Below are 24,031 nucleotides of genomic sequence, written 5' to 3' on the forward strand. Positions count from 1 at the left end.
GCCACCCTCCCATAAGGCACCTTTTTGTTTGTTTTAAACTGTAGGAAAGGTTTTTATGAATTTATGGTTAGTAAATTGTTAATTGATCTGACAAAGACAGATCAGTTAACAAAGACACTGGTTGACCAGGTTGACAGGGTTTTCTTTAACAAGTAAAAATATACTTGATATTATCCATTCTATTTATATGGTAATTACTGATTAATTCTTTAATTGGTAAGACTTGCTCTTTAGTTACTTTACTAATGATTCAGGTTATTAATGATCAACAGAACTAAAATCCTTTAAATTTTCAGAATGTTATGAATGAAATTATATTTTAATTTGAGAATCATGTAACCAAAACTTAAACTTTTCATAAGCAAAGAATAACTGTGGCCACAGACCGCAGCTCTCTTTTTATCCCTCCTGACTGATCATTACCTCACCCACCAAAAGGTGGAGGCTATGTTCTCACCCCTGTTTGTTAGCAATAAAACTCAAAAGTTTTTAATTGAAATTAATGAAACTTTGTGGAAATATTCCTTAGGAGCCCATGATTTCATTTTCAAGGTCACCAAAACTGGGGAAAAAAAAAAAATCCCTGTCATCACTGGTGCAATATTAAAATTTATATCTCACTGCATTTTTCATCTATCATGATGAAATTTGGTACACAGGTATAAACAATGTTGATAATTCATTCTTTTTCTGTTTTAAATGAAAACACAATTATGTAAAGTGATCTATAAACCCTACACAAAAACTACACACACATAATTTATATATCAGCAAAAATAAATTTTAGTTTTTTTTTTTTTTTTTTTAAAGAGGAAAATGAAACTGGACTCCCTGTGGAACCTGAGTGGGCTGCAGGTAGCATCTTAGTGAGACCTCGGTGGGTGTAGCCACACTTAAAAAACCAGTTTAGGATGAAAATATGAGTAAAATAACTTTATAAAGTGGCACAAATAACCACTCAGACTGCTGTGATTCAGATTTATTTCATGATGATTTTGAAGTTGTCATCATTATGTTGAGTACATTGTACAAGTACATGCAATATTCAGTAAGTAAGAGAGCAGTTTATTTGATAAAAGGTGTTGACTGGTGAAACACTGTAAGGTGTATATGTAGTACCACAGGAGTTTTTGTCGTATTTTAATTTGACACAAAAATTTTACTGTGCGTCATTTTTTTCAGACCTCAAATATACATAGCTTAACAAGAAAACAACAAAATCACACATCTGGATTAAAGGCAGTACAAAAATAATTCCTCTAAAAACATGTTCGTGGACCACGCCACAGCAAAAGCTCCCCTCTCCTTCTGAGGGGGGAAAAAAAAAGACCTGTTGGGGATGCTGTTCCTCAGATGTCTTCATTTCTCTTTGGAGTTTGGTAGTTAGGCTCTTCTACACATGGATACTGAAGGCGTTAGGTTTCTAACTACTGCTGCTACTCATGCTCTAAAGCCGTGAGTCTTTGAAGCAGGAACAGGTGAGCAAATGTCACTTTTCAGCAGTCACTCGTGTTGGCTTCAGTTAGCCTGCTGGCGCCCCAGCCTGATGTCATAGGACACTATGTGGAAGTTGTCCCAGGCAAAAAGCTTCCTCTGAGCCAGGCTGTAGTCAATCATGCTGTTGTAGCCGTACTTGTTCCTGAAGGGGATGGCCACAGCCTTCCCCTGGCTGGTTTCGGTGTCATACATGTAGTTGATGATGGTTTCACGAGATGCATAACTAGCCAGGGTGTACAGCTTGCCACAGATGATGAACGAGTTGGCCACAGAGTTCTTCCTGATGTTGGTCTCCCAGCTCTTCTTTACCTCCAGGCTTTCTGGATTCAACTGCGAGATCACAATTGCTCCTTTGGCCTTATTGGTGGAGTAGACGGCCCACAGCCCCTTCTCATCCACAGACAAGTCGATATCTGTGTAGCCTCCCCAGGAGTATGGGAACTGGCCATGGAAGCCGGCGTGGGGAAGTTCGCGACGGGCTGCAATGCTCTCAGAGGCCAGGTCATATCGGATGAGAGTGCGGCTGTTGCGTCTCTGATAATACAGGGAGCCTTTGTACAGAGTAGCACCTGTGCTCTCTAACAGCTCTGGCAGCAGTAAGACCTGCCATGGGAAACCATGAACAATAATTAAAAATGATCAAATATTTGTGATGTAATGAATATCATCCGTGTGACACTTGCCTTGGATGGGAAGCCTTTTGAAAGTTGCTCCAAGTCTTCATATCCAAACATCTGCCTGATCTCACTGCCAATGGCATCAATGCGCCAGAGCATGTTGGGTCCGTAAGGAGAAACGGCTTCAGGGTCCTGCATCCAAATACCATATTTACCTGCTATATTATCGGCTTTCCTGTGAGTTACTGGCTCAGCAACTGAAAGGAGCTCCCCACATCCTGCAAGTAGAAAGGGTAGTTAAATAAGTAGATAACATAGAGACCATTTAGGCTCGCTTAAGGTGACTCACGGAGACCGTTCAGAGTAAGTGGTCCACAAACAATGAGATCTACATGCACCTGAATCTGGGACATGATCAGGTCATCATTTCTCATCATGGAAGCAGACAACAGGTCTGACACCATGACCAGAGCAGCAGCAGCTGTAGTACAACTCATCCTGCGCGGGAACTCTCTGCTTCTCTTATTTGGAAAACGATAAGGCAGGTTGTATATTTACCACTTCCTTAAATACACCCTCCCTCTCAGGTTCAGGAAGTAAAGCTGGATTTAATGTTAGATAAGAGTATGTCTTATAAATATACCCATTAGTGTGGCTTCATCTGAGATCAAATGACTATCTGCGTTGTCTCCATGCATATTTTTCATGATCTCCATAAAAAATAACCCTGCATGAGCTATGACGTGGCTCTGGGAAGGTTTAAGTGTGTCCTCATTAAAGGTGCTTTCCATCTACATTTAGTAGACAAATATGAAACTCAGGAGGGCGCTCATACCTATAGACAGGCATGACTGTGGTATTCTCACCTCAAATGCCCCAGTATTAATAGTAGTATTTGCTTTGAGGCTGTCAGCAGAGGTGGGGGATGAGTGTCATGTTTGGCAGGCCAGATGGATGCATGGGGAGGAGGGTGGCGGGAGGGAAGGAGTTATAAAACTGGTCTTTAAAGGTCCGTACTGGTGTAATTGCACTATAGACTGTATAAACACATAGTCATGGTGACATCCTTTATGGGTTTCTGAATGTCTTGTTTTTCTGGAGTCAGAAGTGACCACTTTGGGATGAGAAGGTGAAGTGCTGTTATCAGCTAACTCTAGTAATCTGGGTTAGTAAGAAACATTTACTGTATAATCTGTATGGGTGTGTTACACAGATGCACATCCCTGCTAATCACGCTAGAGTTTCACTCACACAAACTGATGCATAAACGTGTTGGACGTGCTGTACCAGATAGATAATTTCCCAGCAATGGGATAAATAATATAGCCTTTCTCATGAGTATATATATATATATATATATATATATATATATATATATATATATATATAATATATATATATATATATATATATATATATATATATATATATATATATATATATATATATATATCAGCCGTTGAGGGTCTACAGTTTTTGACAGGTCAGCGTTGCCTTCATTTTTCAGCCTCAGGGTTCTTCACTTGGTTTGCACATTTGACCTTCTCTGCTTTCGCGGGCCCCTCTGTTGCACATCAACTGTCGATCCACAGCATCTTTTTAAGCCGAACTAAACGGCTAAAAGGTATCCATTCATCTCTGTAATTCCATGAAATAGTAGTAAGCCTCAATTCAAATCTCTAAAACAAAGCAGCATGTTAAGCCCAGTAATTTAATGTGTTTTGCAATGATGGGATAAAATGGGCAAAATCACCCAAACAGACCAAGTGAGACACGGATACCTGTGTTATCATCATTGCCTTCTGGAGCAGGCACCTCTGTCACTGCAGCCTTGAGCTCCTGAAACCCCGGAGATCCACGCTGCCATGCTGAATCTGAACACAGAAAGACCCGGGGTAAGCTGAAGATACAGGAAACAGTGAAAGTTCTGCAGAAAACTCATCTCACCTCTCAAACTGGAGCTGTCTCCCTGCCTGTTGGGCCTGGTCATGAGGTGAGACATCGGATTAGACCCTAAACAAAGACAGGCACATCATAGGTTTTTGTTGCACACTTTACTTGTAGCCTGCAATAACTTGGACAGAGTTTGTGTATACCCAAACATGTCTATGGCATCAATGACAGCAGGGAATCTGACAGCAGAAAAGAAACACCCCTAAATGGATTCCCAGCTGCTCTGGAGTCAGACAGTCGGTAGATTGACTAACCACATGCATAACAGACAAGTCAACACACTTGACACTCCATTCCACCCCAGCACTGTCAACTTCAAACCACACATTTTGTTGTTCTTCCCCCACATCACTATAATCTCTTCTCTTCTCTTCTCTTCCCTTCCCTTCCCTTCCCTTCCCTTCTCTTCTCTTCTCTTCTCTTCTCTTCTCTTCTCTTCTCTTCTCTTCTCTTCTCTTCTCTTCTCTTCTCTTCTCTTCTCTTCTCTTCCCTTATTTTTCCATTTACCTCCTCCATGAAATCTTCAAAACTAAACAATGTCAAACAATATTTGGAAACTGTGTACCCCTCAGAAATCTGATGACATAAACACGGTGATGTTTACAAAAGAAAAAAAATGACCTGTTTGAATATGTTTTCAAAAAAAAAAAATTGATATACAGTCTGTGTCTGGGTATGCCGGTCCTTGGGGATACAATCAACCCTAATGATGTAGAGCACATTAAACGTTTGCATCTGGAAGTTGATCTTGATTTACGATGAAGACGAGCAGGAGGTTGGTAATGGGGCAAATACCGAAAAAGATTTGTGTCGTACTAAGTGGGTTTAAAAAGTAAAAAAATGTCTCCAAAAGTTAAAGGCTTTTAAATCAAAAGCATCAATTGTGGTTTAAGTGTTGCAGGAAGTTTAATGGCTCCCTCTCAGCTATGAGGCCAGTCCCACAGGGTAACGGCCATTTATCATCATCACAGGTAAACAGCCACATTTTCCTGCTATCTTTTCCCCGGAGTCTATGAGAGTGATTGCCATATGGGCCCTCATATCCTGCCACTTTGTTTAGGATGTCACTGAGCTAAATAGCATAAACCTCATTCATTTCCCACAGGATGCTTTATGTGAGGACAGAGAAGCCTAATTGGCACCAGCCAACAGACTTCAGCTCGGCTGCTGTAAACATTTTACAACTGGATATTTATTCTCCCAGTATACTCATGAGTCAGAGTGTAAAGTATAACATACAGCCCATTTTTTTAAGCTGTAGTCCCTCTACCTGTTGCATGTGGAGCCCCATAGCTGAGACATCTCACAAATATTAATATTACTCATTACTGCAATTCCTTCTGGCTGCACATTCATGAAAAAAGAAAAAAAAAAAAGAATATTGCCATTTCAACATGAATGATGTTGGTTTGCATTATCACTTCCAGCGTAAATTTTATGTGAAGATCTAGTTATAAAGTCCTAGAATAACATTGCACGGTGCAGGTCGTATATTTTGAGTGGCAACTATTACTACAGGTCATAACCACTGCATGGGTTGTAAACAATAAAAAAAAATGTTCCTGTCAGAGTTTCCTTACTCCTAAATACAGCCTGGTTTGACATTTATCTCTTCTCTCCTACATGTCTTCCTCTGACTCTGATCTATTTGACATCTGCCTCTCACCCTGAGGGGCCCTCTCTGTGTATTTCAGTCTGCAGGTGCAAACATGAGGAGCTCAGCAGATAACCTGGAGTATGCAGGAGACAGAGCTTATAAGCTCTCCTGAAGCACAGGGAGCAGAGGATGTCTGGCAAGAATTAGAAAGGCAGGATTTACTGCTGATGGCAATCTCAGCCTTTTAAGCAACTGATGATGAGAGCCAAAGGGTGGACAGAGTGATCTCTTGACTGAGAAAAAAAAGGGGATGCGTGACCAACAAGCTATGGTGGCTGAAACGCTGATGTTGGATGCCAGTTAGACTGGTGTTTGGCCACTTTTAACTTCACTGACTCCAAGATAACTCCAAAGCTCTGTGAAGCCCTCTAACCCCTGTTCTTGGCCACAGTCCCACATCCCGACCAGCCCCGACCCACCAGGCATCATCAAAAGCCCTCAGATGATATCCAGGCAATGGAACAACCACTTCCAGAGAGTGCATCACATTTCAGTCCCCCTTCCCCGCTGAGCTATTCGCACACTGCTTGCCATGCCGAGGGAAACACCAGTCATAAAGAAAGCAGGCTATGCCCATAAATACTAAGCTGATCCTCTCTGGGCTGCGTGTTTATCATCCCTAAATGCAGTGCAGGAAGTGGGAAGCACAGAAACCTGAGCTGAGTGTATCTGTAGACTAATGGGGCAACCAAAACATTAGCAACATACAAACAGGTGTGAATCATTTAAACATGAACTCACATTTTCACCTTTTTTTTTCTTTAAGATGATTTGTGCATGCAGATATAGGCATCCACGTGACCCACATGCAGTGCATTGTTATTTTGTGTGGCTCTAAATGTGCATACATAGATGACTTTGTTGTGTTGTACCTTCTCTGTTCTGATGAACTCATGATCCTTCGCTCAGTCACTAAATATAAATTTCAGCTGAAAGCGAACCTGTGTGCAGACAGCTCATTCTGTTGTGCATCTTAATTACTGACAGGTGAATTATATATCAAATAAAATGACCTGTTTGTGTATATCTGAAGTATTTCAAACGAAATTACAACAAGTAAAAAATATTTATTTATTTAGAAATGTTGTTAAGTCTTGCACATGATGTATGGGGTGTATCTCTTACCACTAGAAGGTCTTTTTGGGACCCTGTCCTGCAGAGTGGGGCTGGGTGGGACCACGGGTGTCTGTTGAGGACAGGGTTTGTTCCTCAGCCTTTCTGTCTCCCTCCTCATCTCCTCCATTCTAAACTGAAGCCCCTTCAGTTCCCTCTCTAGACGTTCCTTTTCACTCTGCAGCAGGTTCTTCTCTTCAACAGCCCGGTTCAGTGCCTCTTGCAGGTCAGACTGAACTCTGGCGCCTGCCCCTTGTTCAACCCCTGGGAGCCGAGAGTCCCCTCCACTCAGCTGGGAAACCAGGACCTCCAGCAGGCTGAGTCTGGCCTTCAGTCCATCCATCTCTGGACCACCAGTTTGTGGGCAGCTGGACTCAACGGGGCTAGGTATGGTAAAGGTGTATTGGCATCGCCCACTTCGGTCATTTCCCCTCCACAGAGAAGCTCTGTCCTGTGCCTCACCTTGCAGCAGTAGACCACATAAACAGAATGAGAGAAGAAAGAACATGTTTGAGACAGCTCCTCCACACAGTTTACTCTAAAAACCTCTTCCTTCTTTTGCCCAGTCTTGGATTTATTGTAAAATTATTCTTTAAACCTTCACTAATTCCTAATTTCAAGTGGTGCCTTTTTTTTTTTCTAGTCTTCCCTCAGGTATTTCCTCTATTCCTGCAGCTATGAGTCTTGCCCCTCTCCTCCCACTTTTGCTTTCTCCTCTGTCTTTCCTCTATAAACAGGTCTGCAACACTGAGCTCTTCTCAACAGCTCACAGTTATTTATACAGTGTGGAGGGGACGAAAGGAGGGAAATGAAAAGGGGAAGAGAGAAGAGATGTAAAGGCCCTCCCAGAGGCAGAGGGACTGAGAAGATGAGAGAGGAAGAGAAGAGAGGGAAGGAAAAGAAATGCTGGTTGTTTTGAGGTGAAAAGTCTCATTTTTGCACAAGTTGTCTATGCAGCCCTCACTGATTTTCAGACTAAAGAACCAGACATTACAGCTCACTGTCCTTTCATCAGTTTTAATTGTTGCTATATTTATACCTCTTATTTGTAAAAGCTTCCAGCACAGAAATTTCCCTGAAGTTTGGGTCCAGCATGAATGCTAATCCTTGTTGGATTCCCACGATTATCTCCTGAGAAGCTGTTGTCCCCTTTCATATTGGAAGGGGAGCCACATGTGATGCAAGCAGCCAGTAAGAGCCTTCATCACAAGTGGTCGATGGTTACAAGTCACTTGATGACTGAATACCCGATGCTGACTCGCGTGAGTGAGATTCCCTGGCTCACCTCCTGTCACTTGCTACCTGGGTGGATTTGTTGCAGTATGCCTCTCGTCCCATCCTGATTTTTCTGATATGTTGATCGACAGCCTGCTGTGACTCATACCTACAGCCATCAGATATCGAGGCTCTCCTTAGAGAGGCAAAATAAAAGACTTGAAAGTGAAACGCTTCAGGTGCAGATAAACACAATTTCCAGTCCTAACTAATCTTTACAAGCTCTCAACTTACCCTCATATCCTGCCTTTGTTTGGGCTCCTTTCCTACTTTTCTTACCCTCATTTCTCCTTAATTTTCTGTTCACACTTCTTGACCCCAATTCCTTGACCTGCTAGGACACTCTGATACCTAAATCATCTCCTTTAGGGATGCCACAGGGAAAAGGGTGAAAAGGGAAAGAGGTCAGCATGGGGGTACAAGATAAGATCTTTGAAAGCATGCTTCTACTTGCAGGTGGATGCATCCAGCTTCTGGTAATACTTACTTGACACCCTTATCTTTATTAAAGCAATGATTGTTTGGATAGATGGATGAATAGGGTATAGTATGTGTAGCATTTTGAAAACATAACTTACATTCACATTTTTTACAGTAGGTCTGTCCTAACAATTTCATTAGTATTTGTCAATCATTTAAACCAAAGATAGGTTGAAAGGTGGAACACATAGTTTTAAAAAACATGTAAACATTAATGAGGAAAATGATAAAGAGCAAAGAGGCTCCTTCTGCCACAGCCACCATCATCTGTGAGTGATCAGCCTCAAATGAAGAAGGTGTGTGCTCATTACTGACCACTGCTGGTTGACATTTTGTCCATTCTACTCTCTTGTGGGTTTAGTTCACTTTTATGTGACTCATAAATTCATCGCTATGCTCGGAATCTGAAGTCATCCAATATCAGCACCTTAGGACCAAAACATCCTCGTCTGCCAATGTGGGTGCGTCTCGGCAGGCAGAACGGATAAAAGTGTCTCATGCAGATTTATAGGCTACTGCCGCCCAAATCTTTTCTCCTGACCAGTAGCAAATTCAAACCTCTAAACTTTAAGTTAAACCACGTTAATTAAGCCACCTGACAGGGCAGCAAACTTTTACAGCCAGGACTTAACAACCTCTGCGGTTATCATCCAGCAATATGCACCTTTATCACCGCAGCTTTAACATTTGAGCAAGTGCATGAGATGAAATGACCTCTCTCCTCTTCAGAGCTGAAACAAAGTCATCACCCCCTGCTGTCTGCAACACTTATGACTGTGAACTGGAATGCCATTTGCCTATGATCAATAAAACACAAGGTCCCTGTGGGCCAATTTACTTTCTGCTCCTTCAGAAGGGTGGGGTAGTGCTGGCTGAGCAAAGGGCAGAGCTGTCAGTGTGCGTTTGCGTCTACTGTCCGGGGAACGAGAACAGCGGGTCTGTCAGAACAATAACACCTCACACAAGCTCCAGTCTCTCCAACTTTAGTGCCATCATGGGACTCAAAACTGCCAGTAAAGCCACAAGCCAATAAAACTGTCGGGTAATGAGAAGAGATTAAAGGACTCTGCTGGCTCTGAGAGCATGAGGATAGTTAAGAGTGTTTCAAAGTGAAGGGATGGCATGACAATTAGTTTTTCCTTCTATACATTTTTCCATCAGTCTCTTTTCTCCCTCCATCCATACTCATCCATTCTGATTTCCCCAAACACACTGAACTAGTTCAAAGCAGAACAAACCAGACAAGTGCCCTTTAAAATCACTTTATTTCAGAGCAAAAAAGGATCACAGTCTTCCAATGCAATGCCAGAGTATTATACATCATTACAGAATCAATATTTACAGCCAAAATAAATATGAAAAAAAGAACATCTCGAGTTAATCCAGACACAGTTACACCTATCCTTGTTTCACAGCTCAGCCACATAAATCACCCCTCCTTAAAACCGTACAGTGATAAACTGTTCCTTCAGTGGCAATGGGAACACCAGCAGTTAAACACTTGAGCGAATAAGAACTTGAAAACAGTGGAGGAAAAAAAAAGAGACAGAAGCAGCATATAAACCAAACAGAACCATCTGCAGAGTGAGACACGATGTAATGCCACAAGCAGGAAAAAATTTGACAGCCGTGACCAAACGGGCTCAGAGCTCAGCATCTGAGAACAGAATAGCAAGGAGACATTCATAACCTTGGTGTTTTGGTTTTACATGGTTCTTCTGTACACTATAACAAGAGCAGAGCAGGTTCTTGTACGAATACATGTAGTTTCTTTCTAGTCCCTTTTTTCTGTGCGAACAAGGAAAGATACCTGAAAAGTGAAAGCAGTTTTCTGTCAAAGCCACTTAAAAGATTGGAAAAGAAAACAAAAAAAAACAACCCAAAAACCAGCTTTAGACTCCACAGATAAACCTCAGATGTTCTCCCACTTTGTGTTGGGCAGAAAAATGTGCTTTCATTCACCAAGCATTCCCTTTAAACATTCTCATTGTCCCAAGTCTCAGTAAGTAAGAAGACAAGGAAATTGTGAGCAGATATCAGAGGTTCATCTGCTGGAAGTTACAGCCCCTTTATATAAGACTGCTGCAGCAGAAACAGACTGGCTAAACTAAGAGATGGTTGGCATCGATTCTCTGCCTTTATAATATCGATCTATATGATGTAACATGTGGGACTTGTTGTCCAGCCCCGCACGTGATATGTATCATGGAATGGAGCACTCCTTCACATTGACTAGAAGGCTGAGAGGTTTCTCCCAAACAGCACTGGTGGAATATCTCCCCAATTTTTCCCCATGTGTCCCATTTCTAGAGCTTAGTTTCAAGGCAGGGATCAAACCAAACCTTAGTACCGACCTCACTGTAGATTTATGTGAGAGTACAGTGATAAGATCCGTACTAAGGGACAAGTTGAGACCAGATCCTTGAGGGTATACCGGCTGACATTGGAAGAGGGTGTGGGAAGCTGGCTGCTGCCCCCTAGCTGGAGTGGAGGACTGTGTGCGGGGGTACATAGGAGGAGGAAGAGAAAGAGGAAGGTTTTATCCCCCCCCATCCTCCTCCTCAGTCACTAGCGATATCGAAGGATCACTGGAACTGGTGAAAAGAAAAAAGAACAAAGTAACAGTAAGAGGGAAGTCCTGTAAATTTATACTGCATTCATGTATTCGGTCTAATACTCACTGATGATAATCAGCAGGAGAGCAACAACCACCAATGCAATAATCATCTTCATCTGAGAGAGAAACAACACATTAGACACAGAACACATGATGGTGAACATCTCCTGTGGAGGACCAACACTGCCATAATCCTAAATACATTAAAAAATAAGCCCTTAAATGCATCAAACATAACAATAAATGTGTTTTTTTTTTCCTCTCATTGAGTGTTTATTTTTACGTTCCTTTGCATAATGCATAATTTCTGCTTCATTATTCAAATAAAAGGAGGAGCTGTCATGGGGTTCGATGCTTTGCCTACTTGTTGATCAACATTAGAAATGGCTGCACTCAGACTGGAGAGAACCACAGAACTTAGTTGTGCTACTCAAGCTGATTGGCTAGATTTCACCCTCATTCGAGAAGAAATTTAAATGGTATTTTTAGTGCATTTAATGGCATACAAATATATTTATTGAGCCATTTCGCTTTATTTTTCATTATAGAAGTTTCGATCCTCCATCCATCTTTCACATTTTAATAGGAAATATACTAAATGTGTCTCAGACTTGGATGTGCGCACCCACACCCACCCACCCACCCACACACACACACACACACACACACACACACACACACCACACACACAAAAGAGGTGGATGCCCCACCTTCATATCTCTCCACCACATCCTCCTGTGCAGCTGTTTGGCTCGGCTGCTGAAAGCAGACGCGTTGTCTGATAGGCTCTCTGCAGAATCACGACCACGGCGCAGATGAGGGGAGGACACGTGAGGAGGAAAATAATTCAGAGAGAACAAAAAAATGACATCTGTTTAATGGCAACAAAAACAATAAGCTGACTATTGTTTTCACTTTTATACAGCACAGGGTGATTCAAGCTGTTTGGCTCTGTGTTGCAGTTATGTAAGACTTAGCTGTGATGCTGAAGTCACTCCCTTAAACAGCTTTTTTTTTTTTTTTTTTTTTAAGCATCATCTCTACTGGGACCAATTGTTGTACAAGTTTCCAAATTAAAACACAATAGAGCAAAAACACATTTCCTTCTGCCCTTATCGTGACAGACATTTTCAAACGGCTCGCCCACACGCCTGATTTTCTGTTTCTTGGATACTGTTGTTAACTTTATGTTTATGCATGATAACATGAAGATAGGTTAGAGCTCCCTAGTGTGCGTAACTGTACTTATCCAAGCTTCTGTCCCTATTTAGAGTCTTCATGTCTGCTGTTTCCATCTCCACGTTTACGACCTGTCGCTACTACAAAGAGAAGCGCTCCGGCTTCCACAGAGGTGCTTGTGGAATTTAACTACAGGCTACCTGCACATGGGTCAGAGGGCAAACTGCTAGTGTCAATTACAGGATTGTAAACTGCTCACATAAATTCAGAAGGATGGCAGAAGAACAACAAGCACAGCGGAGGCACAATTAGACACAGACATGTCCACATGCACATCAAAGATACACAAAGATGCGTTCCAGATGTGCGTCATTGTCTTGGTTGTCTGGAGAACATGACAGAGCTAAGCTAGTGTACAACATCTGTGTGTGTGTGTGTGTGTGTGTGTGTGTGTGTGTGTGTGTGTGTGTGTGTGTGAGTGAGTGAGTGAGTGAGTGAGTGAGTGAGTGAGTGAGTGAGTGAGTGAGAGAGAGAGAGAGAGAGAGAGAGAGAGAGAGAGAGAGAGAGAGAGAGAGAGAGAGACTCCAAAAAGAAAAGAAAAGAAAAACAGTGAGTAGTTCAGCCATATGTTTTTTTTTCAGTGGAGAAGAGAGCTGCACGTGTCTAACAAAGAGCTCAACACATCAGCGAGCGTGAGGTATGTCAAACACTTTAAAATGCATACCTGCGAACAGCTAAACTGGGATGTATGGTATTTTTAACATTGCATGCATGGAGTCTATTTACATGCAATCATTGCTGCCACACCCCCCCCGAGTCCTGCTGTTTGAATACCCCTGCACAATGTTAAAGTTGTGCTTTGATCATTTTTAGAGCTGAAACATATTACATATATTTCAGATTTTAAGATTTACAAAAATCCCTCCATTTAATTCCCTTAAAACACTGACAAAGTGTAAAACTAGCACATCTTCAGCACACAGTAACACCTTGATGTTTGCTTGACTTAATTTTTACCAGTTAAATACTTTTGTTAAAAATTATTCTAAATTTGTCTAATACTGAAATGACAAGTTACCCCGTGCTTGCATTACCCTTTAAATTGAGGGAATTCAACTTCAAGGTTGTTTGCATGTTACGGATGTCTAAGCCTCATTAGCACATGTTTTTCTTTAAAATTTGATGCACATTGCACAGAGCTTTCCTAAGTACCTAAAATAAGGCTTTTAGGGTACTTGTGGAAACTAAATGTTAAAACAAACAATACTAATAACAGTACTTCCTGCCTTTCACTTGTCACTTGTCTGGTAAATGTGCACACACGGTGTCCCGTGTGACTCACCTGACTTGTCCTGCAGGTCATCGAGCCGCTCGCCCCTCTCTATCACCTTGGAGATGTTCTCTTGCATCACATCGATCACCTCATCGACCTGCGACTGCACCCTGAAGACACAGAATCACATCTGTAAGTCGGGTCTTATTTTTGGCACGGCACAAAGCTTCTGTCCAGCTGGCAGACAATAAAAAGCCTGACAGATGCCTTTCAGCCTCAGTGTGACCTGTCTACACCTGTTTAGTATCTGCAGCATTACGATCAAATCCTTTGTTTATACCTGGCACGAGTAGTCCAGATTACCTTTAAGTCACTCTTATCATAGAGTAATGCCAGTTGCTGGGCTGCATGGTTAGCAAGAGGGAAGACTTTGACATAGAAACTCATGAGGGAGAAAAAAAAAAAAAAAGATTTCAACTGTGGAATTTCTCTCTATAACAACTGTCTCCTCTGAGGCACCATCACACTGATCGTTTCAGACAAAAGGTCTGCAGTAAATTATCAGTCTTGGCCATCACCTTGATTGCATGCTGAAGGTGGTATACAAACATGAGCCAGAGCAAAACAAACCATCAGGAAGACAAAAAGAAATATGAGCTGCCACCAGGACACATAAACAACCAGAGCGAGCACTTGACTTCAGCAGTTAAGGTTCAAGAGCCTCGTTCAGTTAACATTCCTCAAATGTGCAGCTATGGCATCTAGTTTCATATGCTCACAACTATGACAAACTACAAAGTATGAGAGTGTGGAGAAACAACTCAGGGTGCCAGACGGTGTCAACAATGACCTCCTCTGTTCTCCGTTAGTCTGCAGAGGGACTGAGACAACCTGGGAAGGTTACACAATAACCTGCACATGACGGCAGAGCTTTTGGTAAACATTACGAACCACGGTTACATAACACCTATACCAAAACCAGTAATGGAAATACTACTTTGACCTCTGGTTTTTAGTTATAATGAGGCATGTGTTTGTACTTACTGCTTGATTTTGTCATTCTGAGGCCCAAACCTGGGTCCTGTTGGCCCTCTCCTGGAAAACAGGCATGAATAACGTCAAAGTGAAAGCGTGAATTTTGTTGTTGAGTCAGTGTACTCTGCTTTCACAACCCATATTATTAATATTACCCTTATACATTGGCTGCAACTTAACATTCTCAATTAGGTGGTTGGTTGTTTTCTCTATAAATGTACAAAAATGCCCATTATCATTTTCCACACTCCAAAATAAAGTAAGTATATATCAGAAAAGACATAAAAACTTCACATTTAAGAAGCTTAAAGCAAAGAAAAAGTAGATTAATTGACTGATCACAACTCAACGTTATCATCTAGGCATATTAAGGCTCTACTGTGTAAAACGCAGCCTATTTTTTTAACTATTTAATGTATTCTTATTTAATGAATTATTACTCACAGAAAAAAGTCTTCCTCCTCATCAGAGTCCTCCTCTAGCAAGTTCCTCTGTAAGAGAGGACAAGGTCAGAGGTCACAGAAGTTGGGACTACTGACTGCCTGATATCTGCTTTGTGTATTGAAGGATTCAGCCTGTATTAATGATACTGTCACAATGTCAATGGTTCACTGGTTCTTTTGATTGTGGAATTAATTCAATTCAGTTTTATTCATATAGCACCAAATCACAACAACAGTCACCTCCAGACTCTTTATATTGTGAGGTAAGGACCCTACAATTATACAATAATACACGCGGAAGAGAAAAGATTTTACTAATTAAGCTTGGTCAGGGCACTAGTCCATTACCAGCATATTGGTTTTGAAGCCTGAGCAGAGTGCAGAACACAGCAGGCACTGAGGAGCAATGCTGGTCATAAGGACACAAGAAACTGGCGGCACGACTCCCAAAAGGCCACAACGCTGCTGTGGGGACCATTAAGAGCCTCTTCTGACTGTCAATATAGTGACTACAACATTACCCCAGTACACTGATCAGCCAAAACATTAAAACCACTGACAGATGATGTAAATACAGTAGAAGTGATCATCTTAAAATGCAGTAGTTTGCTGGGAAACCTTGGGTCCTGGCATTCAATGGAAATGTTACTTTGATACCTTAACACCCTGCCTAAACACCGATGCTGACAAAGCAGCAGTCCCTGCAGGATGATAATCCCCAGCACACTGAAGAAAAAAAATAATTTTTTTTAAATTTAAAAATCACTCGGGAATGGCTCAAGGAACACAACAACAAGCCTACTCTCCAATAAACAAGTCCCAAGGGATCAATGCCAGAACAGGTCAAAGCTGTTTGGGTGGCACAAAGGGACCAAATTGTAGGCTGGTGGTTTTAATACTGTGACTGATTGTTGTATCATGTCTGAACAGCAGAACAGAAGCTGCATCTCTGCTGCCCAAAGGACAATTTAAAACACCCTCATCTCTTCTATGAAGAGGCTGTTTGAGGGGGACAGAGTGAAATGGGCCCCAAAATGTGGGCATCACTAAAAATCTGCAGAAAACCTACAAAGATCTATGTGACTATTAAAACAGACACCTGACATGTTTACGTGTCTTACGTCCAAGATGGGCTTTCATCTCGTGGTCTCGACACAAACCCAAGCTTGTGTTGTATGATTCACTGAATTCAGAACACTATTAACTTTTTCCCCCAATTTTGTTTTCCAGCCTGGTGCTGACTGGATAATGTGTTATTATTGGCCAGGTGGGCAGCTGTCACAGTGCGCAGCAATAAAAGTTCAAGTTTGTTGATCTTAGACTGCGGTGTGCGAGAACAGTACTGCACTACACAGGCCACTGGAGTGAAATGATTTCAAAACCAAACAATCAGTATGCTGAGAAATCCAATATGAAACTGTACAGATTAACATTTTTTTTTTTAAAAGGGGGGGATGGGACAACATGTCTGATATCTTAAGGTGATTTATCCCGTAAAAAAAAAAACACTGCAGTGATCACATGTCTGAACCACTGATGGTTTTGATCAGGACAAAAAGCACCCCGTGTAAAATGCTATTCATAAAGAATTAGTGAGGGCAGCTGAAAATCAATTCTCACAGGACAAGAAAGAAAGAGTCCATTTCCTATTGGACTGAAGGTAGGTGGGCTTTGTCCAGTGCTACTGGAAAATAAAGGTCTTTATTAGAGATTACACGACAAAGATAATGGACATTAAATGCTAACAGTGTGAAAATTTTATGAGCAAGATCAATTACATTTCATTGTCTTAGCAGTATTAAAGGTGACATTCACCTTCTAATAACCACAACACCCATGGTTGCACCGCAAAGTCACTTCTGCCAGCCAACGTGGAGCCAATACAGACAATTTATTCTCCTGTAAATACAATGTCATCTGCAAAAAATCTGTGAGAATGGTGACCATATGATCATAAAATATTTTATAAGTTAAGGCACTAACAATCTCCTTCTGTACAGCTTCTTTCTTTCCATCCATTCGAGAGAGGAGACGTGAAGGAAACTGTTAGCAATTATCACAGGACAGGAGGCAGGGCACCGAAGGGAACGATCGGGAGGTTATTTTGTTATGTAAGTCTCCTGGTAAGCTTTCCTTTGATCTCAGTTCAACACAACAGCAAACAGGATGACACAGAGGAAAGAGAGAACTGAACACAATAAAGAATCAGAGGGAGGACAAGGGAGGTTGAGGTGTGTGGGGTGATCATACTGATGAGGACCAGACATCTGGCCATAACAGCTTCACCCCTCGAAAACTTTTAGTCTTGTTGGTTCTCTGCCCTTATTTTTGTTGTTTTTCCATTGTGATTAGTATGACAAATAAACTATCTTACAAAAAAAATCTCCACCAGCTACAGAGCTTTTTCCTGGCACCGGACAAGCTCTCAGGGGTGACTGCAGAGGTAAGCACAATCAGCCAATGCACAGTAAAGGCAGTGAGTCTGCATTACCTTATTAGATAGAAATCAGTGCATTTTATTGCACCCTGCCCTCTCACCCAACATCAGCTGGGACAGGTCCCAGCTTCCCCCGACCATGAATTCGATAAGCAGTTAAGAAAATGGACGGATGGAGGGATGTACTACATGTTCACTGCTCTAACTGGGTCTGCTGTTCGTTGCACACACCACCCCCTTCTCCTGCGTCTTACCCTCTCGCTGCGAATGGATCCCGTGACCTCATCATCGTTGAGGTGTCGTTTAAACTTCGGGGGCATGTTGTCTTCAGGCTGCTCCTCCCGGTCTGGCTCCCTCTGTAGGGCAGGAGGAGAAGATCGTCAATGAGGATTTACCACACTGTGGGAGAACACCATCAGATACCTGAACTGAGAGGACTCCAGTATTGGCTGAGTTACAGACATAACTACATACAGAGCTTACAAACACACTGAGAATCTAAATATTATAAATGGCAAAAACTTAACTCACTCAGTAATTATTGTTTGTCATGGTCCAGCAATATGACTGTTAAGCCACTTTATTGTACTGTTCAGTACAGTTAATGCTCTTTTTTTCATTTCTTGCAGTGAAGTATTTTGTAACTTTTATTCTATTTAACTGAACTCTTTTCTTTCTGAGTAATTTCACTTTACTGAGCTATTTTGTGTATTCTATTTTATTAGGTTATATTTTTATTGCTTGTGGTTACTGTTTTGACACCTACAAAACAGGAATTTCCAAATTTTTCATTTTTAATAAAGCATCTCTCACCTTTTCTTTTGTGTTAAACAGCAGCAATTTTTTTATTTGCATAATTTCTTTCCACTGGAATATATAAAAGATAGTTTTTAGGCATGAAGAAACAATTTTAGGATCATTGCGTGTCAGTTCATTAAACAATTCAGATTTACCTGAAAAAAATTCCAGGGTTTTCCTGAAGGTAGGGGCTTTTTTTTTTCTTCTTCTTCTTCTTTATTTTTCATTTTTGATGGGCCATTTTAAAATTCCATTACCTAGAAAACTGCTTGCACTGGGTCCTTCAAGTGATCCAGTTCTGTGCCTCAGTGACTATGGACTCTCAGGAGTGAAGCTCAAGTTAACACATGGGATAATGGATTCGTTAAATCCTGAAAACAGTTGGATGTCTCATCCCTGACAGCAGATCTGGAGGACTGAATAAACCACAACTTTGCAAGATATTGTTTCCAGCTTCTCATATACACAACATGATGGGGTGGCTGTGGCTCAGGAGGTAGAACAGGTCACCTACCAGTTGGAAGGTTGGCAGTTTGATTCCTGGCTGATCCTGGCTGCATGCCAAAGTATTCTTGGGCAAGATACTGAACCCCAAGTTGCTCTCCAATGCAAGTGTTGGAGTATGAATGTTAGATAGTAAAAGCACTTAGCTTAGATTCATATGGATGTGCTGGTGTGAATGGGTGAATGCAAACATGTTGTATAAGCGCTTTGAGTGCTCAGTTAGAGCAGAAAAGTGCCATATAAGAACTAGTCTATTACAATACCTTTATCTTTGGAATATTTTTTTGGAAAACTAATGACAGTAAGGACCTGAAATTTTACACAATTCCTATTAAGAACGGCATCTTTCCCTTGGAATTTTTTTCAGGCAGCTCTATGATGGTCAGGTGACAACTTTTTTTTTTTTTTTTAATTTAATGAACTGAGAAGATATGATCCTTTATGAAATGATGGTGACCATAATGACAAGACCTACTGAGTTATCTTTAATTTCAAATCCTTCTGGTGGAGCAGGTGCTGAGTCTCACTAGATATGAAAGGAAATGTCATCATTGCTCTCCATGTAACATGGAAATGAAAACAGGCTGTTCTTCCAATTATACACCCTAGAGTCTGTGTTTGGGTGTTTCATGCTCCAAAGACCGAGACAAAACACACACAGATGTCTCATTAAAGCGCCTCTGTGACACTGAACTAAACAGCATGTGACCCTCAGTGGTAGTATAATCTCTCTCTCTCTCTCTCTCTCTCTCTCTCTCACACTCACACACACACACACACACACACACACACACAGAGCCCCTGTTAAGCCAACAATACAACTTATACCATTGAATCCAGCTAGTTCTGACACTGGCTTTCTCAGCTTCCTTTTCTGGCACCACAGCTGGAAAAATGGGCTTTTCAGCAGCCAGGAGAGAAGAAGAGCTTTCCAGTAAACAGAGGAGAAGAGGAAGAGAGGCAGGGGACAGATCTGAAGCAGAGGCAATTTGAAGAGAAAGAAGGCAGAGTTACATCTAACATGTTAGGGCTGCAGGAGGAAAACAGGAAGACAGAAAACTTTTCAAGAAGGCAATATCAAAAGGTACAAAACATTAAAACTAAATCTGTATCCGAGCTGTGATTTATTGCATGAAGAGAAAGTCTGATTTCAAATTGGAACAAAAAGCCCTGTGGAAATTGCATAATAATGGCTGTTGATTATTAATGACCCTAATCAATTCATGGATTGCAACTTTAAGCAAACAGTAGAAGAATGAAAAATCAATCCCAGAATCCTCCTTTTTTTTTTTTTTTTAAATCATGGGAGGAATACCAAACGTATAAAGCTTGGCCAACTGTGGCTGAATATTTTCTTTTTCTTTATTAAGAGCTTTAAGGACCCTTTAAATTGCCAAATAGTGAAACTGAAATAACAGAAACAATCTCACATAAGCTAATTAACGTTATATCACGGCCGTTAACAACTTTAGCAGATCTAGCTGTTTGACAGCCTAATTCTTAGCAAATTATATTGCTGTCAACCACATAAACCGCTAAGTTTCACCTCCACAGTAACAAAAAACAATTTAAAGACTACTATAGCTTAGCTACACTCGAATTTATCCATATCAGACAGGCCGCTTAGCTACCAAGCTAAGCTAAGCTAAGAATGCTAACGCGGCTACCTGCTGTTTTCCACAGGACTCGCCTCGACGCCGGTGAACTCCCACACACAGAAACTCAGCGATTAACACGGAGGTTTACAGCGGATTTACGGATCTGTCTGATTCATTTTAGAGGCTCTCGGCCGGACGATGAAACACGATGATCATTGTGGATGCCAGCGTTCTGCTTCCTATCTTTGCTCCGTCTGAATCAGCTGACCAGGAAATCAACACAAACAGCTGGAGGAGGAGAAGGAAGAGGAGGAGGAGAGGCTGCTGTATATGTTTGACGGCCTGCGGATGTATTTTTACCTTACCTTCTTTTACGCAATAAATATTCCACTTCCACAGAGAAATATATAAAATGCAGTATTCATAAATAATAATAATATTAGTAATATTTAGGCTACTTCCTTTACGGGTCGCCAGAGCGGATCATCTGCCTCCATTTCACCCTGTCCTATTCCTCTTCTGTCACACCACCATGAACCTTTTCTGTGGTCTCCCTCTTTTCCGCCTGCCTGGCAGCTCCATCTTCAACATCCATTATATCCACTGTCCCTACTCTGCACATGTCCAAACCATCTCAACCTTGCCTCTCAAACTTGTCTCCAAACTGCTTGACCTGAGTTGTCCCCTCACTTCTAATCTTCTCCATCCTGGTCATTCCCAATGAAAATCTGAGCATCTTGTTTTTTTTTTTTTTTAACTCACCACCACCTCCAGCCCCACCTCCTGTCTTTTTGTCACCATCTCCAAACCACACATCATAGGTCTTGCTTCCATCTTGTAACCCTTCCCTTACACTCTTGCTGATATTCTTTTGTCACAAATCACTCTCCTCTTCATCTTGCTTGTGCACTGTCCATTACCTTAGATGGTTGACCCCAGGTATTTAAACATATCTACTTCATTATTTCTGCTACTTGCATGTTCACCTTTCCAACTGCCTCCCTCTCATTCACACACATGTATTCTAGCTTGCTTCTACTGACGTTCAATTCCTCTTTTCTCCAGAGCACATCATAATTTCTCCAGGCTCTCTTCCACCTGCTCCCTAATCTTATTCCATTCACAATGTCATCTGCAAACATCATAGGCATGGAGACTCCTGCCTGACCTCATCTGTCAACCCATCCACACAGGGCTGCCCCCCCACCCCCACCCCCACCCCCCATACGACTTCCTTGTCACCTGAGCTTAACCATTATTAATGCTGGAGGGCTGAAGTTGAATATTCATTTTTTTGGGATGCATTGCTGAATCAGCCCCATGTACACAAGCCTGAAGAACAATGTATTTCAGTATGATATACATTGTAATACTACGTCATGTCCATGACATTGACGAGAGCATATGGTATGCAATGATGCATGCATTGATGCATGCCATATCCAATCTAGAAGGCATAGGCTTTTTTAGGAAATATGTAATTTAGGGTATTTGACCTGCTTTTGGACATGTTGGATATGCTGTTTTCATCTGAAAGATGTGTAGTTTTGCATAACTATGCAAATGCACCTAATTAGAGATACCTAATTACAGATAATTACAGATATTACAAATAAGCTATTTGTAATACAGTACCAGTATGCATCATACAGAATTGCTGAGCATCAGTGGAATAATATCGAATACAAGTGGCCAGCAATTGGGACCAGCACCAAAAGAAGTGCAGTAAATATGTTATTACGCTGTTATACCACAAAATGGCATGGTGGCACCCAAAGACCACAAATGAGGTATGAAAGCAACGTCTACTAGTCTCTCCATGCAACCTAACCACAGTGTGAAAATAACAAAATGCTGTCACCATAGGAACAGTGCGTAAACCAGTCGGATTAAACCACCACAGCCCACAAATGCACAGCTATGTCTGAACATGCATGTATGAATAAAGCCAATATATGCCCAGCTAGCATGTCCCATCCACTGACCCTTGTAAATATTCAACAACCCTGACATATAAGTGTCATGATTCTGCAGTGTGGCAGGCCGGAAAAGGGTCCAAACAAAGGACTCAGGAGGCAAAGCATGAACTCAGAAATATACAGCTTTATTGCTGGTTGCACATCAGGTACAAGGAAACTAGGAAAGCTCAACTGGAGCTAATAATTCAACAACCAGGAATACTCAGGGAAACTTGGAACCAGGAAACACACTACCTAAGTGAGAAAACTTGACAAAGAACAGGAGGACACAGATGATTTAATTGAATTCAATTTTATATATATAGCGCCAAATCACAACAAACAGTCACCTCAAGGCACTTTGTATTGTGGGTAAAGACCCTACAGTAATACAGAGAAAACCCAACAGTCAAAATGACCCCCTATGAGCAGCACTTGGTGACAGTGGGAAGGAAAAACTCCCTTTTAACAGGAAGAAACCTCCAGCAGAACCAGGCTCAGGGAGGGGCAGTCATCTGCCGCGACGGGTTGGGCTGAGGTGAGAGAAAAAAGACATGCTGTGGAAGAGAGCCAGAGATTAATAACAATTAATGATTAAATGCAGAATGGAGTATAAACAAAGTAAATAAGGTGAGTGAAAAGAAACAGTGCATTATGGGAACCCCCCAGCAGCCTAGGCCTATAGCAGCATAACTAAGGGATGGTTCATGGTCACCTGATCCAGCCCTAACTATAAGCTTGATCAAAAAGGAAAGTTTTAAGCCTAATCTTAAAAATAGAGAGGGTGTCTGTCTCCCGAATCCAAGCTGGGAGCTGGTTCCACAGAAGAGGGGCCTGAAAGCTGAAGGCTCTGCCTCCCATTCTACTCTTAAGTATCCTAGGAACCACAAGTAAGCATGCAGTCTGAGAGTGAAGTGCTCTATTTGGGTTATATGGGACTATAAGGTCTTTGAGATAAGATGGTGCCTGATTATTCAAGACCTTGTATGTGAGGAGAAGAATTTTAAATTATATTCTAGATTTAACAGGGAGCCAATGAAGAGAAGCCAATATGGGAGAAATCTGCTCTCTCTTTCTAGTCCCTGTCAGTACTCTAGCTGCAGCATTTTGGATCAGCTGAAGGCTTTTCAGGAAGCTTTTAGGACAGCCTGATAATAATGAATTACAATAGTCCAGCCGAGAAGTAATAAATGCATAAATTAGCTTTTCAGCATCACTCTGAGACAGGATGTTTCTAATTTTTAGAAATATTGCACCAATGCAAAAAAGTGGACCTACATTGAAGGACATATCCTGCGCATTGAAGGACATATCCTGGTCAAAAATGACTCCAAGATTTCTCACAGTGTTACTGGAGGAGTAAGTATCTGATTTGACACCATGTTTCTAAGATTTGTGGGGCAGAGTACAAGAATTTCAGTTTTATCTGAATTCAGAGGCAGGAAATTAGAGGTCATCCAGGCCTTAATGTCTTTAAGACATTCCTGCAGTTTAACTAATTGATGTGTGTCATCTGGCTTCATTGATAGGTAAAGCTGAGTATCATCTGCATAACAATGAAAATTGATGCAATGCTTTCTAATAATACTGCCTAAGG

At 41.4% G+C, this 24,031-nt stretch overlaps 2 protein-coding genes across 5 annotated transcripts; both read right to left on the bottom strand.

Annotated features, from left to right (window-relative positions):
- Positions 1 to 1,312: 1,312 nt before the first annotated feature.
- On the bottom strand, positions 1,313 to 7,602 carry myoc (myocilin). The gene is made up of 5 exons (XM_030727477.1): positions 6,850 to 7,602; positions 4,062 to 4,127; positions 3,896 to 3,988; positions 2,181 to 2,392; positions 1,313 to 2,100 (listed from the first exon to the last, which is right to left on the bottom strand). The coding sequence occupies exons 1-5, from the start codon at positions 7,343 to 7,345 to the stop codon at positions 1,519 to 1,521; spliced, it is 1,449 nt and encodes a 482-aa protein (XP_030583337.1). The 5' UTR covers positions 7,346 to 7,602; the 3' UTR covers positions 1,313 to 1,518.
- A 2,236-nt stretch (positions 7,603 to 9,838) lies between these two features.
- On the bottom strand, positions 9,839 to 20,781 carry vamp4 (vesicle-associated membrane protein 4). Of its 4 annotated transcripts, XM_030727582.1 has the most exons (10): positions 20,546 to 20,781; positions 19,707 to 19,851; positions 19,354 to 19,404; positions 17,831 to 17,932; positions 15,141 to 15,187; positions 14,706 to 14,756; positions 13,731 to 13,831; positions 11,920 to 11,999; positions 11,274 to 11,325; positions 9,839 to 11,186 (listed from the first exon to the last, which is right to left on the bottom strand). In XM_030727582.1, exons 4-10 carry the CDS (start codon positions 17,894 to 17,896, stop codon positions 11,161 to 11,163), a joined length of 423 nt encoding a protein of 140 aa, XP_030583442.1. In that variant the 5' UTR covers positions 17,897 to 17,932; positions 19,354 to 19,404; positions 19,707 to 19,851; positions 20,546 to 20,781; the 3' UTR covers positions 9,839 to 11,160. The 4 variants fall into 4 exon arrangements, with proteins under 4 accessions (XP_030583442.1, XP_030583443.1, XP_030583440.1 ...); XM_030727583.1 differs by lacking the exon at positions 19,707 to 19,851; XM_030727580.1 differs by lacking the exon at positions 19,354 to 19,404.
- Positions 20,782 to 24,031: the final 3,250 nt, after the last annotated feature.

The sequence above is a fragment of the Archocentrus centrarchus genome, chromosome 4 (assembly GCF_007364275.1).
Source record: "Archocentrus centrarchus isolate MPI-CPG fArcCen1 chromosome 4, fArcCen1, whole genome shotgun sequence".
Taxonomy (NCBI): Eukaryota; Metazoa; Chordata; class Actinopteri; order Cichliformes; family Cichlidae; genus Archocentrus; species Archocentrus centrarchus.